At 42.8% G+C, this 17,692-nt stretch overlaps 2 protein-coding genes across 12 annotated transcripts; both read right to left on the reverse strand.

Annotated features, from left to right (window-relative positions):
• Positions 1-138: 138 nt before the first annotated feature.
• On the reverse strand, positions 139-8,037 carry LOC137593576 (nuclear factor of activated T-cells, cytoplasmic 3-like). Of its 5 annotated transcripts, none has more exons than XM_068312414.1 (11): positions 7,331-8,037; positions 5,704-6,514; positions 5,249-5,593; positions 4,614-4,776; positions 4,016-4,215; positions 3,055-3,227; positions 2,818-2,958; positions 2,592-2,647; positions 1,906-2,446; positions 1,383-1,520; positions 139-566 (listed from the first exon to the last, which is right to left on the reverse strand). In XM_068312414.1, exons 2-10 carry the CDS (start codon positions 6,465-6,467, stop codon positions 1,429-1,431), a joined length of 2,475 nt encoding a protein of 824 aa, XP_068168515.1. In that variant the 5' UTR covers positions 6,468-6,514; positions 7,331-8,037; the 3' UTR covers positions 139-566; positions 1,383-1,428. The 5 variants fall into 5 exon arrangements, with proteins under 5 accessions (XP_068168515.1, XP_068168514.1, XP_068168513.1 ...); XM_068312413.1 differs by having other exon boundaries at positions 139-605; XM_068312412.1 differs by having other exon boundaries at positions 139-1,520.
• Positions 8,038-8,181: 144 nt separating this feature from the next.
• On the reverse strand, positions 8,182-14,886 carry dus2 (dihydrouridine synthase 2). 7 transcript variants are annotated; one of them, XM_068312418.1, is made up of 16 exons: positions 14,786-14,886; positions 14,070-14,207; positions 13,391-13,436; positions 13,219-13,310; positions 13,096-13,139; positions 12,393-12,453; positions 12,258-12,305; positions 12,109-12,174; positions 11,762-11,832; positions 11,483-11,569; positions 10,687-10,855; positions 10,479-10,600; positions 10,260-10,400; positions 9,473-9,560; positions 8,935-9,008; positions 8,182-8,679 (listed from the first exon to the last, which is right to left on the reverse strand). In XM_068312418.1, the coding sequence occupies exons 2-16, from the start codon at positions 14,187-14,189 to the stop codon at positions 8,421-8,423; spliced, it is 1,488 nt and encodes a 495-aa protein (XP_068168519.1). In that variant the 5' UTR covers positions 14,190-14,207; positions 14,786-14,886; the 3' UTR covers positions 8,182-8,420. The 7 variants fall into 7 exon arrangements, with proteins under 7 accessions (XP_068168519.1, XP_068168518.1, XP_068168521.1 ...); XM_068312417.1 differs by having other exon boundaries at positions 14,070-14,210; positions 14,786-14,876; XM_068312420.1 differs by having other exon boundaries at positions 14,070-14,210; positions 14,799-14,820.
• Positions 14,887-17,692: the final 2,806 nt, after the last annotated feature.

The raw sequence follows: 17,692 nt of genomic DNA on the forward strand, positions 1-17,692 counted from the left end.
TGATTAGGCGGGTGAGCGCGTGTCAGTCAGTCAAACTATTTATACTTCAACTTCCTTTAAAACGGAGCGATGAAACTAAAACGCAGCCATAATACCGGAAGTTAATGGGAGATCATAAAAAATACCACACAGCAGTCATTTATTAGAAAATAATATCAAATAAAAAAAATACACAGCAAGATTAGAAGATGAAGTACAAATAAATGAAGATTTTAAATAAAAACATTTTTTAATCACAATAAATAGATCTTTTGTTCACCTTTAAAAATACAGTACACAGATTTCCATAATTTCTCAGGGGTTTCTACACACCTGGAGGATTTTATGAAGCTGAGAGTTTTTTGTCCGACCTAAATTAGGAAAATTCTGGGTTTTCCATTCCAGAAAGTGAGGTTAGTGAAACTCTGGATCAGTTGCCCTGGTAACTTGGTCATCAGGTTCTCTGTGTCACATCCTGAGTTTTCCGCGAGTCCTGCTGAGTCTGAAGCAGAGCCTCAGATAAGGCGCCTCCTTTTCTCCGTTGTCCAACCGATAAAGAGGCTGAAGTCATTAGTAGAGCTTCAGAGCTTTAAGTGGGGAGAGAATCGAGATTCCGACTGGATTACCTGATGAATACACCCAGTTGAACAAAACTGTTCATTAATATTCCATCACTCATGTGTCCATCCTCTCCCTCTCTCTCTGCCCCCACACTCTTTCTCTCTCTCTTAACTCTCTTTACATACATTTACATAAATTTTACTGTGCATTATTTTTTGGTGGTTTGGTTTAAATACTTGCCAACAACCAGGTCCTGGCATTTCTGGGACAAAACAATTAATCATGAGACTATACATCAGATGAATGTTTGGGTTCTCTCGCAGCCCTAACATCAACTGTCGGTGGATGGATACAAACCTTAGCAGGACAGCGCTGCTCGTTGCCAGCCATTAGTCAGCTCCAGTGAATGTAATGTATAGAGGACAAAGAAGTGTGCTGCCTAGAAGTTATAATCATGAGTTTTTTGTAAAAAGAATCATCAAAAACCTTACAGTAGCTTAAAAAACTGCTTCTTGTTAAAGAATACAAATCAGAAATCAGCAGTAAATAATAATTTATCCTCAAACCCTGAGCTCTAATGTAAAACAGCTGATTGTTCAGTGCACTGAAAGGAGGCCAGTCAGACATGTTTCATCCAATCACTTATCAAAACACAACACAAATAAAATTGGCTGTAAATATAAAATAAAATGTCTATATTCCGTCAAACAAATGAATATTGAGAGATGGATGCAGGACAAGAATCTCCTTACATCTATAAATGTAAGGGGATTCTCATCACATGACTGATGACGTCATGTGACATTCTGATGGCTAATGCTGCTTGGTTTTCAGGCACTTACAGTCAACATTAGTGCCTGTTTTAGTCATGAAACAGTAGAAGAAAAATCAGTTAGTCCCTCCATGTCCCGTGCTCTTCGAGTCATACTGGTTGTAATGGTGGGGCTGGATGCCAATGTCTCTGTCGATGATCTCATTCACTGCAACATACACAGAATCCAAACATAATTATGGAATCAATGATTTCAGGGTACAAGTTAATATCGAAGCTGCTGAAGCAGCTAGTTGTTGTGGTTAACTTGTTGGTTATTAACTTGTAAGTGAACACTGACTTTGTTTATCGTGAAGTCTAAAGATAAAAGATGGAAACTGAAGCAGTGTTGAAAATGTCCAGGATTAGGTTGTTCCTCTTGCCTTCTGATGAAAAATTTACCTTTAAAAAAATTTTTTTTAAATGTTTAAAAAACAATTTAATGGCCACAGAGCTGAAGGTCACAACACAACTCTGTTTGAGGGGGACCAGTGATGGGGACTAGCATTAGAACTGGTCCAGAAACCAGCAGCATGAAGACTGAGGCTACCTACCATCATCCAGAGTGATCTCCCTAAGGCCGTCAATAGGGTGGGGGTCTTCTGGCTCATGCTTGATGCTCTGTAGACCTTCTGGACTGGAGAAAAGAGACTCGCTTGGGGGGGCTGCAGAGATCACAGCTCTCCTCATGGAGCTCAAAGAAATTGAGGGTTCCCTCTGACAGAGTGAGGTGAAGGTCTGAGGGGGCAGCGGGGAAACCTGAGTGGGCATGGTGGGGGTCTTCCAGGACACTGAGGAGGGAGGATGATGATGGAGAGCAGGTAAAGGACGACAAGGCACTGGGAATTCAAAGGAATCATAATAATCCTCGACTGGTTGGTGGTAGGAGGTCATCTGGCAGGAAGTGGAACAGAGTCCAGGTGGATTGTGGGACCAGTGCATTTGTGCAGCAGCAGGAACGGGACTCCTGACTCTGGGCAGGAAGGTGAAAGTCTGTAGTTCACTTCTTTTCCCTGCATTTGACACATAGAACTGGACTTGGACTACATCTGTTGTGTTCTTATTGTAGGGAGGAACCTCCACAATGATTCTGGACTGAAACAAATTGGAAAGTGTTGTGTGATTTCCCTTTAGTTTTTGTTAATAAATGAATATCTGTCGGATATTAACACATCAATGACAAATTGTCATTGTATTTAATACATTTTCATTAATTATTTAAAATACTGTTTCTACTCACTCCTCTGCTTTTTTCTTTTACAACCTTTGCTTCCGTTTCCCACAATGAACGCCCATCTGAGGAGGTAAATGTCACAGGATGTTCAGTTACTACATATATTTAACATGGGGTAAACATTAACAAATGGTTTAACCTGTTGAAAACATTACCAAAAGTTTCAGGAAACATTAATAAATATTTTTAAGATGTAGTTTATCGTGAGAAAATTGATCGCAGATAATCGCACCCCTTCCCGTCTCAGTGAAAATGACCCTGGAAGATGACGACATGCTGGACCCACGGATCACCAGGTCTTGTCCCCCGTCCACAGAGCAGCTGGATGGACTGAAGCTCTCCACCAGAGGGAGCTCCAGGCGTGAGCGCTGAGCTAAAACATATCACTTTCAGTTGGTAAGAGTCTGACTGGCATGTCTACACACAGTCTGTTCTTACTGATCTGATTGACACCATCGTGTAAACTCACAGCACTCCACAGTAACAGATGCTGTTTGCAGCCAAAGCATCACATCATCACTCTGAGGCACAGCGACCCTGAAAACAACTCGCACCGTCGTGTTCTTTCGCCCGACGTTCGTCCCTCCTTTATTCAGCTCAATGTCGACATTACGCAGCTTCAGGATTCCAGCACAGTCGATGCTTTGAAAGAGAAGAGGACAAACTGCCGGTCAGGTTACGGAACTTTTGAGTGTGAAGGTGAAGGATCCAGATTCTGAAAAACCCCTCAAAAAGATGACCAACCAGCAAAGACGAGAACAGAACCTTCCAATGAGATGCTAACAACGTCTACATGCCCAACAGCCCAATGATGTAAATCAAAGTGAAAATTGCTTGTGTAGATTCTCATCTATCCAGGTTAACAGTAATCCTCTCTGGATATTTTCCAGTTGCTTCTGATTTGCTTTTTAGGCAAGTAAAACATTAACCTGTAAAACTGTGTGTCTAAAAAGAATTTAAAATACCTTGGAATAGCAACACAGCAACTAAACCAGAATGCTTTTTGTCTATCGAGCAAGAATGGGAGGGATATCAAATCTACTTATGGAAAATCGTGACTCATGCACCGTGCCAGGACTATGATGGTACATGTGCCCAAACATGTGTGTCTGAACATTTTCATTGGATCCATGGGTGATGTGTGTCTACCTTTGTGATAAATGTACTTACCTCCCTCTAACATCTGTTGAAAGTAGAGACAGACAACACCTCTTATATCGTCAAATGTGACTTTATACATATATTAAACATTTTTCTACCAATTTGTTGTAATATTCCACTGCTTCTGTCAACATTAAGAACTAGACTTCTTGTTCCTCATGGGTCTATAAGAGATTTTGAAGGATTTGAGTCAAGCAATGTCGACAAATAAACCTCATCCTCTGAAAACTGAACTTGTGGAAAACCTTTGAACCTAAGCAGACATATACCTGGCAGACATATCATTTTCTGGAAGTAGAGGGATCTCCAGGACCTTTGTAGAACCTATCATCCTCTCCTGACAGCTGGTGGTGGTGCCCATCTTGCTGGTGACCCGGTGGACCTGGTAGAAGGGATGGGGGCGGAGGGACTTGTCCGCAGTGCCGATGAACAGCAGGAGGCAGAGTGGCTGCTCGTTGTATCCCATCAACTACAGGCAGCAAATGACAGACATGATGACAGCTCAACGTGACCTGATCACAACATTAAATCAGAACATATAAACGTTGCGGCACACCAAATGCATTGCCAGACAGCCTCACATCTGATCCCCAAAATAAAGAACGAGTCAGGCACATTTCACACTGAACCCTCCTTTGCCTCCTTTATTTTTCTGTATGTAATCAGTTGGCATCAGCTTTAAAGTCATCTTATAATCTGACAATTTAACCCTCAAATCTGTAATTTGAGGTATGACATGGAACACTTTAACATCTCGTGTTTTACATCGGCGACCAGCCGCCTCCACCATCAACCCCACATCAAGCTGTGGAGGAGGGGCTTGTGATGACTCCAGACCTGAAATCAAACAGAGGGGTGATGACTCACCTTGACCACAGGGTGTCCTGAATGAGCTGCCTTGATGGAGCCTCTGCTGCCCTCAGTCTCATAATGAGCCCTGTGGTGGGATCTAGGCTGGACCTCCAGCTTCAGCTCGTACTGGTCAAACTGGTTGGGCAGAGACCAGTCCAAAGGAGGTGGTGAAGAGTACCTAGAAGGACAGACAACAGCAATATCGTTGAATTCTTCATATATTTCTAATGACCTGATACCAGAAACAGCATTGCTTGCTCATAACTATTGATGTTTGCTCCAGTGAATCAATCTGATTGATTGATCTGGTCTGTCTTCAACTTCTCTGCTACGTAAAAATAAAGTGAAAGACTGAAGTTCCAAAACAAGATACTCCTACTCAATTACAGGCATTACGGTTGTCATGACCAAAAAGTGACCGTGCATATAAACCCCACACGAAAATGACAAATTCCTGCTTTTACAGTATATTTTTATGCGACTCCAACAAATGACGTATCGTGTGTTAATCAGACTTCCCTGGTTGATTCCATACCTTCAGCCAGGTTAGATGTTACTTTTGTCAGTTCCCAATTTCAGCACTAAATTCATTAATAGAGAGCTAAAAGTAGAGAATTGGTACATTTGAAGTTCAGAGAGATGAAGCCGACCTGAACAAAGGAGCGTTTCCAGGTTTGGGTTTGTTCCAGCTGAAATGGGAGGGCACCTGAAGAAAGAGCTCCGTTGGGTCATTCCTATGGCGTCTGTCTTCTGAAGGGGACTCCAGGAGAGCCTCCTCTCCAGGTTCTCTCTGACTAGGCCGGAGTCCCAGCCGATTCGGTGATGTCTTCCTGGTTTTGGAAGGGCTTCCCACACAGGTGTCACCTGTCACACTGCTTCGTGGACAGGATCGAGGTGTGGGGCTTGGGGAGTGATGAAGGGAGGGAGAGCGGTTGTAGGAGTCAGCACCGCAGTAACGTCTCTTCCCACAGGGGGAGCTCGGACTGGATGAAGGCCTGAGAAAGAAAAACAGATAAACTGAGGAAGAATTTTTCTCCCCTGGTGCTGATCTCAACAAGGCTGAGATCAGCACCAGGAACTAACTGGAAACCATGTTAATGTGTACCTGGATGTGGGTCGGTCATTGAGCCAGCTGTCCTCTGTGGCACTGGTGCAAGAGGAATGGTGGGGTGACTGATGAGGTGACTGATGGGGTGACTGATGGGGTGACTGATGGGGCGACAAACCCAGACTGAAAGCCAGGGGGTGTTGGTACTTCTGCTGCCACAGTTCCACCCCAAAAGCTCCCCCTCTGCAGCCTGGCGACCCTTGATTTGACCCGTAAGAGGACCCCAGGGTGAGGTGGGCAGCGTCTTGCAGATCCGCATCCACGTCGTCATTGACGTGGGAGAAGGATTCACTTGAAGAGACATCAGAGATCCAGCTCCTGGACGATATGCTGCTACATGGGCTGGGGCAGAGCATTGTGTCCCGGTAGCAAGGGTCCTGGGGCAAATACAGCTGGCCCTCCAAACCAGAAGCATCAGGGCAATGCCCCTCTGCCCTACCCAACACCAAAGCCTCCTGGCTACATCCAGGCTCCGTGTGGTCGTTAGGAGTGATGGACGTTATCTGAATACTTGGACAGTCAAAGACGTTGAGGGTTCCATGCTGGGAAGCATCCTGGGACTCATAGTGGTGCACCTGAGCATGCTGGTCTTGGTCTGTGGTAGGGTGATGTTGGAGATCTTGGATTGGCAGCTGCTCATTCAGATCCCGTGTGGAAGTGGGAAGTGTCCTCACGTCGAGACCTGCACCAACACGGAAACCATATCTGATCATTTGACTTGCAAACATTGCTGCAGCCGCAGATTCAGTGGTGACAGTCATCCACCTGCACCGACTGGCATCATGGGATTAATCATTCAATGATGAGTCTAAAGGAACGGATCATAAATTCTGATCAGTTTCAGGACTTCCATGACATTCAACTACACTTCCAGTTCTTATGGAAAATCAGATTTTAAAATGACACAATAATGAAGAAACCATTATTCACTCCTGTAAATGCACACACACTCTACTAGTTACACACCAATGATATACGTACACTGTCCTGGTTACACACTTGGATTGGATGGATTAATTCTAACTTTTTATAATTTCATCCTCTTTAAAACTGAAAGTATTTTTTCCAAGAAATTTTGAGTGCATCAGATGATCAGTGCACGTCACAATGCTATTGTTAACTCTATGATGTGTCAATAACACAATAGCTGGAGCTTCATAGGCTCCATGCTTTTAACATGTCAGTGGAAACTGTAGTAGGACGAGTTTCCTGTTGAGGTTTTCAGCTATCAAAAATATCTGACAATGAATGGACCAATCAAAGGATTAAGCTCATTAGAGATTTAATCAGCTAGTGATTGTTTTAAAACATTGATATCATTTACTATTTAAATAGTATTTACATAGTATTTACATAGTGTTGTTATAAGCAAAATTTAAAAAAAAAAGTTTTTAATCAAATGCCTATAACCATCTCTGGTCATAATACGAACACCTTTCACTATTAACTATTTAATAATTTAAACGTCAAAAATATTAATGATAATGAATTATTAATCATTTCCGTGTTTTATTTTGAAGGCCAACATGGCTGATTTCCGGTGTAACTCCATCTAGTTCTTGTTAGCTTACTGCTACAGCCCGGTAGCTAACTCGAACTACCGTCACTTAACGACAGCAGTTACCTGCAGCGTGTCTGCCGTCCTCCTCAAAGAGGAGCCCGAAGTCCAGCTCCTCGGAGAAGTTTAACCCGGACATTGAACCGCAGAGTCGGAGGCCGCCGTTAAACGAACAACCTGTCTGTCTTCACATCGGACGCGTCTCACTCCATTTGACTCAGGGAACAACTCCTCTCAACTGGGACCAAACAACACGTCAACTATGTTCACCACTAAAAAGTGTCACCTGTCAACGTCAACCAATCAACACAATCGTTACTACGTCACCGTGGTGTGAAGCAACACCGTGAAGGTGCCATGACGGAGTTAACGAGTTTTCAGTGTTTGTGTTCGTTCGCTCTCTGACTCTTTGCCAGTTAGATCCGTGCGCTGCGTTCACTTGTCGTCGGACACTATGGGACGGGGACACAAGTATTTTGTCGATTAATTATAAAATGATGATCAACTTTTCGTCTACTTCATTTTTAGCCTTGACGAGACTAAATATTTTAAAGCGTCTCTTTGCTCCACCTTCGCTGGCTCCTGGACACTGTAGTTTTTCTTAAGTAATATACTTATCGCAGTTCACTTGAAAGCGCCATTGTCAAGTCCATTGATGACGTCACTTGCTGGTGTTCACTTGTCCGACTCAATTTAGGATTTAAGACACGGAACAATAAAGACTGAATTTAGATGATAGCAAAAGTCCTGTTATTTCAGTGAAACACTTTTCATAATGAAGGATTGTCACTTCAACGCAACGCTTCATGTGTGCAGAACCATTGAGGCGTTCAGGTTCAGGATCCAGCTATGTTTACCTTTCACCCCAAAAGAATCATGTTTTGGTCAATATTGAATTAATGCAATACAATTTAAAATAATGCCACATATGATTCCTTTAATGTGAACACAAAATCACCTTTTTTTTTCTGATGAAAACCGTTCAGAACATAAACTTTTGGCATCAAATAAATACCAGTAAATAATAAATCCAGACACATGCCACCAACAGAAGTGTAGTCTGTGTTCAGAAGTATATAAACAATAAAAACAATCCAGTACCAGTTTCTTTTAAAAGTTTGTTCTGCTCACACAGACATTCAGGACAAGTTGTGGACTAGAGCTGTTCTGGAGGCGTGTCTGGTTTGTGATGGTCACTGTTGGTCTCTGCAGCACGTGTTGACTTCAGCTGGTTCTCAACTACATGTCGTTTCTTGTTCCCCTCCTCCTCCTCGTCAGGGACACCAGGCCTCCCTTCCCTCTTCCTCTTGCAGACTAGACCAGAGTCTTCCTCTCCAATACGACCCTCTGGTATCCCCAAAACCCGCAAACAGACGATGGCTGCTGCTTGTTCTGCAAATTTCTTTGACTTCTCCCTAAATATTGGAAAAGAAACATCTTCATTAGATCTAAATTGATAGATCCAGGTAAGAAACAGTAGATCCAGTTTAGATTGTGATCAGGTTACATTTAGATCCAGGCTAGCTACAGGTTAGATCTTTTCCCTCAGATGTAGGTCAAATATAAGTCAAAATCAGGTTAGATTTAGGTTATATATCTACTCAGAATGCAGTGAATGCATTATGCCAGGGTGTGCGCGCGCGCGCGCGTGTGTGTGTGTGTGTGCTGACCATAGCGACGATCTGTATTTCCTCTCTGCTACAGTCACAATGGACTGAAAGCCACGATCCTGAGCGCGCTGCACCTGAACAAAACAAATCAATGAAAACTTGTCACATCACCCAGCAACAACTCAAGTAAAAATAGACCTCCAGTCTCTATTTTGGGCTTCCGTACCAAGTCACAAGTTGTAAACTGAACCTCCTTGATATGAATTATCATTAACTCATCATCGCTAGTTTGACATTTACTGCAGCATCAGGGTTTGATGCCTGAGTCGAGACACTGACAGGTAGAAAAGAGGAATTATCCTGATATCATGAGGTCTGTCTCATGTAGAGCAGGTCTAGATGCCTGACAGTGCCAGACAAGAAGGCATTGAACACAGTCCTTTAACCCCACCCACCCAGAAACCAACCGGCCCCCCTGGCATAGGGTTCACTACGCAGCCTTGAACACACTTGTGTCACTTATTCCCAGCAGCAGGTGCCAGTAAAACCAGTCAGGTTCAGAACAGCAGATGTTCACGACAGGTTTCGTAAGTCTTACCGTCTCGTAGGACGGCTGCTCCAGTTTCTGCTTGCGGCTCCACTCCAGCAGGAACATCTTTGGAGTGATCTGAGGCGGGTATTCCCTCCTAGAAACACACACACACAAAAATTAACAACATCTCATGAAGAACAGCAGAAACCATAGGAGAATAACCAGAGAGCTGTTTCACCAGTACAGATATTTACTGACAGTTATCAGGTGAGATTAGCTCAGCACTGGTAGCCTGGCACTGGAATATCACATTAAAAAACATATGCTAGCATGTGGAGTATGCTTGGTCGGCTCAACAGGTGTGTCTTTAGGCCTTTATTACCAGGAGCGGTTGGGAGGAAACAGGAAACGGGAGAAAGAGAAGAGGAAACGTGTTGGCAGGGGCTAGGGGCGGAGTCACAAAACATCCATTGAAGGATTCAGCGTCCATACAAGAAACAACAGCTCTACCTGTTTAGCTTAACGCCGTCTCACAAGGTCAAGGTAACCTCTGTACACCAGGTCAACAACACAGCTCACAAGTAGATACCGAATCTAATGTTATCTTTAGATTCAACACACACACACACACACACCTCTGTATACCTGATCTTCATGGAGGAACAAAGCTCACTAATCTCATTGTACATTGCACGTTTATTTTCTTTGGTAATTTGAAATGAGATTCTTTTTCATATCATAAAATGTTTTAGTTTTTGCACTTCTTACATAACTAGTAACCAGTGATGACGCCACAGAGACGTGTCAATTTAAACAACATGTTTCTCGAACGGCTGTTCATCATCAGACTGACCGCTCAAACTTGACAGCCATGGTGGTGATGTCTCCATCAATCACTGGTCGGTCTGACTGGACGCTGGTCTGCAGGGAGTCACCTCTAGCATGCAGCTGTTCCTGGGTCTGCTGGTAGAAGTCCTGCAGCCCGTAGACTTCACTGCAACACAAGACCAGATCACAGAAACCAGCCTGCAGAACACGTCTGAGTCCACTCTGCTACAGGAGCGACCAGTACCTGATCTCAGCCATGGTTTGAGCTTCCTGCATCTTCTTCCCCTGAGGAGACTCCACTTTGTCCCTCAGCATTTGACTCAGACAGTACTTGGTGTTGAAGGGATTGTTGTCATATCGGATCGCCTGCGAAAATACCAGTAGAAGTCTTTGTGTCATCAAACAGACTAATCCAATCTATTAACAGACGTGACCACCCTGCAGACACCCACATATCTGAGGTAATCTTCCATCACCGTCTCCACAGGGAGGAGCTGTTTGCTGCTGAAAATCGATGCGTTCCACATTGCAGCACGGGCCAACATGACAGACGAGGCGCCCGTCCGTTTCTGGAACGCCTCGATGTCAGCGTGCGTCTTCACCAGATCGAGAGAACCTCCGCTGGAGGATGAGAGCACACCAAGCGGGTTTAATCAATAAAATCGTTTTCAGTCCTCAACCAGAAGAAGAAAACACATCTCTCTGATCCAAGTGTGATGAGATGAAATAACGGAAGGAACCAACTATAAACGCACACAATTCAGCCCTGCTGGTGAGGCATAAACACCATATATTAATAGAGTTGATGTCAATGCATCTGTAAACTGTGGTGCAGGTCCAGATGATGATCCACATCTGTTTTTTAGAAAGAGGCTTGAGCTGCTACATGCTAACAGGTTTCCAAAACTCCATTACCAGTGAAATAAAATTTATTAGTTTTCCAAATGAATCTGGATGATGTATCTGATTATGTTCGATGGTGATGGATGAAGAGGATTATTCATTCTACTGCTCTCTTGTTCAATCAATTGAAATATATTTAGGAGTTAGCTTTTCAAGATGACTGCTTTTGACAGCATTCAATAGATCGGCTTTTGCTACAACAAAAATTAATCATCTGATAAAATTAAATGAAGAGCGTTCAGACACGACACAAAACCTGCTTGACAGATAAAGACCTGTCTCTTACGATATTTAAGTTTGACTCTGAATAAACTTCTTTTCTTCACGGAGGTTCTGAAGGCTTACTTGGCGATGATGGGGATGGAAACAGCCTCAGCGACAGCCTGAATGTAATCGCAGTGGACAGGGTGTCTGGGTCGCTCCTCCTTCAACCTGAACGACACAGAAACATCATCAGCAGGATATAAATCAAACACTGTCACTTATGCTCGCTCTGGAGAGTTACGTTGGGTTTCTCTCTCTGTCAAAGCGCTTTGAAATGTCTGCTGATGTGATTTAAACACATTAAACTGATGAGTCCTATTACTTTCTACTCATGATGAAGCAAAAGTCACAGGAACTTACCTTCCATGAACAGCGACAGCGGCAACGCCCGTCTTTTCAATCCTCTGGACTAGACGGACTGTGTCCTCCTGCTGAAACCAGAAAACCACAGGACACCAGTTACAGGTGGTACCAGTGTAAGAGTGAAGGTCATGCTACCTAAACTAAATGTCAGGCATTTCTTTTCACATCAATACCAGAACAACACCACCAGAAATCACTAGGGGCAGTGTAGCCTAAAGAGTAAGATGCAGCAAATGTGTACAGTCAAGAAAAAAAATCTCAGTGGCCACATGTTCAATGTATTTATTTACTTTGTTGGAAACAAATTCTGAAATAGATCATAAAATTATTTTTTTGCATCTTACCAAAGGCAAGATTCGGATTTTACATGTGACCGGTATGGCAACTCCTCCGACCAGCTTCTTGAGAATCTAAAGGTTAAAGTCGTAACTGTTAGAGGTCACACAAGCATTAATGAACCTGCTGAATGTGCAGAAACCATCAAATGCCTCACCGCTTCAATTTTGTCAGGATCAGACAGAAGAGCAGCTCCCATCCCGCCCTGCATGTGTCAGAGATCAGCCAGAGGTCATACAGAGGTCAGCCAGGAAGCACTCAGACAACAGTAACTTACTAAAAGTCAACTCACCTTCGTAGAGTATTCTTTAGGACAGCCCATATTCACATCAATAGCAGCCACATCGTTCTCCCTACAAGTTCAACAAGGCAAAAACAAAAGGCTTCGGCATTGTTAAAGCAGTCAGTCAAGTATTTTCAAGTTTCAAAAATGTTTCAGTCTCATTTTAAAGTTTAAAAAATTCACTGCATATTCTCAGATCTACGTCTCCTATTTGTTTATTCAAAAACAAAGAAACACTCTATTCTAACCAATTTATCACTACGCTCCCCTGGAGCTTTACCACCACTTTACCATAAAAAGCAAAGCAAAATACACCGAACCATGGATTTATCTGCACAAAACAGCAGACTTGCCCAACCACAAGAAATAGTTAATGCTTTGTAAGCAGAAGTTAGCCCTGTCGCAATTTTCTCTCTCTGTAATGTTCACAGTTTTATTTCATCCACATATATTCTAGATCACCATGTTCTCAGACTCTTAGGAGGCTGATAGTGAGATCATATTTTCTGGACCAGGATGCATGGTTCCAGTGAGACTCTGATGGGAAACTGGACCTGTTATTGCTACTTCTGATGCTGTCCCAGCATATTCTTAAAGGAGTTCAGAGCTCAATGATTGGAACCAAACTGTATCTGATGCCATCCTAAGCAGGACGTGCTCAGTGCAGGTTCGTACAGATTTTGATGAGTCAAAAACGAAGCTGCGGACTCACACAAGCCGGGCCACAGTAAGCGCCCTGTCTGGGTCAGAGGTTCCCTGAAACAGAAGAGAACTCTTTTGAGCATGTCTCAGCAGCACAGGACAGAAAATGTTCTGGTCGGGTTCGCCGTCTCACCATCTGGAAGACAACTCTGTCCTTCTCCTTGTCACAGGTCCGGAACATCACCCGATTATCTGGAGCCACAAAGTCCACCGTCTGCAGAACATCTGACCCAAGAGCAGTCGTGATGTCAGAGTCAGTCAGGATCGTCACCATCTACCAGCCCCGATACCAAGGACTCTCTTACCGTTCACCACCCGCTTACACTGTGCCATCTTGATGTCAATCAGCTCCTGAGGAAGAAAAAACAGTCAAGCACTGACATAAACCTGATAAACAGCTGGAAACAAAACTGTTCACCCCATTACAGTCAGGTCTATTGATCAAATCAGATACTGATCAGCTATTGTTGTCCAAATCACCCATAAACAAGATAGCAGATCGTGAAGTGTTTTTACTGACTGCAGTCTCAAATTATCCAACTTACTCATCATCATCATCATCAGACCAGGAACTGACTCTAAGACTTTCACCACTTCTGACTTAGGAGACCCAGAAAAGAGGCTCCAGCAGCCCAAAACCATGTAGACCAGACCCAAACGTTTTGGGATGCTGTTCAGTCTGGACATGCAAATTTGTAGAAAGGTACATCAGGAATATTCCTGTAGTGGATGTCTTTCTCTTTGAGGAATGGGCTAAGATTCCTTAGGAAAGCTGTAAACCTGTGAATCAAGTTTAGAGCAGGTTATAGCAGCTGAAGTTTCTCCCCTCAGGGTCAAACCATTAGAGACTGCAGTCAGCAAGAACCTTTAGGATCTGCTATATCTGTTTATTAAGGGTTAATAACAGCTGATATGTTTCACCAATAATAAGGTCATAATATCGGAGCTGTACTTTGTTCCAACCCCATTAACCTCCATCCTAACCTCACAATAGACCACATCAGCTCCATAGTCCAGGGCCAGCAGCCTCATGGGCAGAGTCCCCACCCGGACCATCGGAGCCAGGGCGGTGATGTTCCTGAAGCTCAGCCTGCTCCCGGCCATCGTGACGGATCAGTCGTCCTGCTAACAGCACAGAGGAAACGGCGATCATGCAGACACCCGACGGGACGACCCGTTTCCATTGGGTCGGTTTAGGTCCTCAGAAAATTTTAGTGAAACTACTCAAGGAAATCATTTTTAAACGCATTTAACTGAAGTTTTAACATGATTGTACGTCCAAAACACTATAACCCTGGTCTTTTTTGAATTTTATTTTTTATTTTAGCCGGCATGTGATGAAAATACCGACGTCTATTCTAGTGTCGAGCTCCGCCGTGTGGTCGCAGTCATCTGTGGGTCTCAGTTGAAATAAATCAACATGAGCGAAATAGAACAATTATCTATGAAAATGATGTTTTACCAAAATACACAAACTGATTAGTATTTTCTATAATAACGAAATAATAGTTTAGCAGGACTCCGACACGCTATAAACTTTTCCTGGACTGCCCTGAATGCAGTTCACTCGTTCCTGGTCATGCTATGCTCACAGGCTAGCCGCTAGTGCTTCCGCTCCCAGTCCGAAGCCACTGATAGCTTAAAAACGTTCTTAGTCGATAAAAGCAGCTCTTCAGACACAACAAACACACTAAACTCACTCTGCCAACTCACAGCTGCTGGTTTTCTGCAGCGGAACGTGAAGTCACGTGGGGACCGAACCCAACGTGCTAGTTCAACTTCCTGTTTGGGTACCTACGTCATCGTGACGCGTGCGCTCACCGGTACGTAATATCAGCTGTGTTTTCAGAGTCGTGACGTAGAGAACCAGCATGAAACCCCGTAGGTCCTTGCCACTGTATCTATTGATAAAGAATCAATACAGATATGATTGGTGGTGGGAAAAGAAAGGAAGTTTAAAAGATTTGCTGATGTAAATTTAAATTATTTAAATATTTCAAAGTTCAAACAAATTATTAGAATATAATTTTTATTGTTGCTGTTTTTTCATAGCTTTGCCTGTGAAAAAATAATTTCCCACCCCGAAGGAATTACTTTGCTTTGTTTTTCCACTCTTTAAGATTTCTAATCAAGAAAACAGATAATACCGGTCAGTACAAACTGCAGCTTTTAAACGTTCATTCCAGACAGTGAGGGTAAAACTTATCAACACTCATATCACCTGTCTAAAAAGCAATTGCCCCCTAAACCTAATAAATGGTTGTGCCACCCTTAGCAGCAATAAGTCTTTCACATCTCCATGGAGGAAGTTTGGCAAGCTCTTCGCAGAATTGTTTTAATTCACCAAAATTGGATCTCAATTAGAGTTTGACTAAGCCAATGAAAAATATTTACAGCATTTACTCATTTATTTTTATCCATTCATTTGTAGACTTGCTGGTGTGATCATTGTCCCTGGTTTCCCTGATGTTGTTCATGCTGGTGATGATTTCAAAAACATCATTGATGAGACTAGATCTGGTTCATTCTAGTTTATTGGTCTGCTACATTTGCTTACAAGAAGTTAACACTCCATTAAACAATCCCAGTGTAACCTGTGTTACCAGTGTATGCTTTACAAATAATATACAGCATCAACATGTCTGTGTCGGGAAACAGTGAAGCACTCAAGTCCCACATCCCCATATTCAATACCCCACATGAAGAATTACACAGCAGCTGCAGTTTCTGAAAGGACATAGTCCGCATGTTTGGCCAAAATCTGTAAGTATCACATGTCGTTTAAGAACCAGATGTAGTCTTGTCCGTGTTAGTTGGTGTTAATGAAGTGTGTTCAGCAGCATAGCTAGACCATTGCTATCTGTAGAAAGCAGGAAGTGATTGAACCATTGACCAACTAAAACCTGAAAAAGTCATGCAAACTAACGATCAAAAATATCCTCATTATTGATGGATTATTTCACCCAAGTGCAACCTACTAGCTGTTAATCACAATAATGAGAATTCTCATTTTCTGGTCAAAAATATTTGTTTTTTGAGAGCAGACTGTATTATGTAGTTCATTATAGAAAACAGGAAGTGTGTTTTCTCACAATGGAACACAGACTAAGTTCACATAATTACAAAAAGACATATGTTACCATGGAAATAGGAACACTCCTTTACAGAAATATCCTCATCTTAACTGTATTCAAAAATATTTTAGATGAGAGATGTTTTAACATGTTAACTCAATGTGATCAATCAGGACTGTAAACATTTGACTTGACCATGTTAGCAGGGTGCACAAATACCACAGGTTAGCATTCAGATAGAAGTGATGCTATCTTTAGTCTTAGTATACCCCCAGAGATGTAACATCATCATCCAGGGGCTTATCACCAGTTAATGACAGGGGGGCCGGAGCCTTTCAGGAAATTAACGCTGTAGATGGCCGGACCATGTCGTTCACAGCTGAGGTCAGTGTTCACTGTTCATTAATGAACTCACTGACATCCGACGAGATGCTGCTGAGTATCAATTAATATCTTAGTTAAACATAGAAATGTCTTGCCTAAATGTTGATGAATCTCTCGACCATCCTCTTCTATAACCTTACACTCACAGGATCATGTGACTCACACTGACCTATAGGACGCCTTGAAGAGGGCTTCAATCTCAGTTTCATTCTGATTGTCCACTACAAGTGTCAACCTCACATTCCCTTGAAGGGTTTTATAAATTTTGGGTTATGAGACAAGTGGTCAGTTTTCACATTGATCTATGAAACACAGGAGCCTCAAGGCTTCAGGTCACCCCTCTACAGTGACAGATGTATTTAATATCTACTGACACATTTCTAAAAGCTGCTTTCACCCCTTGTTCATTAAAGGAATGGACTTGGTGAAAGCATCAGGTGTAAATGCACTCAAGGGATCTACAGTACTTGAAACTGTTTTTTAGCAGGTTCTGTGATGATTCTGCCGTGTTCTCTCACACTGGGTGATTTTAGTGAGAAATACCAACGACGCCTTCATCCAACGAACTCCCCACTGATGGTGGAAAAATGTCTTGTCACCTGAGAGCTTTGTGGAGTGGGTGTTTTTGGTGTTTTTGTTTGTCTTCCTGATTTCGTTATGAGTTCATCCTGACAAAAATACATGATGGCTAGTTTTATACAAACTACTCAAGAGAGTAAAAACAGTGGAGCATTTTAAAATCCCTTCAGAAATTAACTGGAAGAAAACAGGTAACAAGATTAAAAGCACACAGGTATCAGGAAAGAAAAATAAAATACATGAAAGCTGTTGGTTTGACTGTTCCAGGTGGTTTTCTTTGTACTGCTTTCACAACACTGACAATAGATACTGGCTCGGTGTGAAACGGCCTTAGAGAGCGTAACACCAGCAACACTGAGATGAAATGAGCATCAGTCTCTCAGAGTCAGTCAGAAAAAAAAAGAACCACTGGGTCCAAACTGGGAGCAAATGTCTTTCTCAGGCTGACGTCATTAGGTAGTTGTGCTACAGACTACTTAGTATAACAGAAGAGAACAAACTGCGAGCAGTCCACAGGAGAACTGATGTTTCTGCTGGACCATCAGAGAACCAGAGTCTCAGACTGGAAGC

This window comes from Antennarius striatus, chromosome 4 (genome assembly GCF_040054535.1).
Source record: "Antennarius striatus isolate MH-2024 chromosome 4, ASM4005453v1, whole genome shotgun sequence".
Classification (NCBI taxonomy): Eukaryota; Metazoa; Chordata; class Actinopteri; order Lophiiformes; family Antennariidae; genus Antennarius; species Antennarius striatus.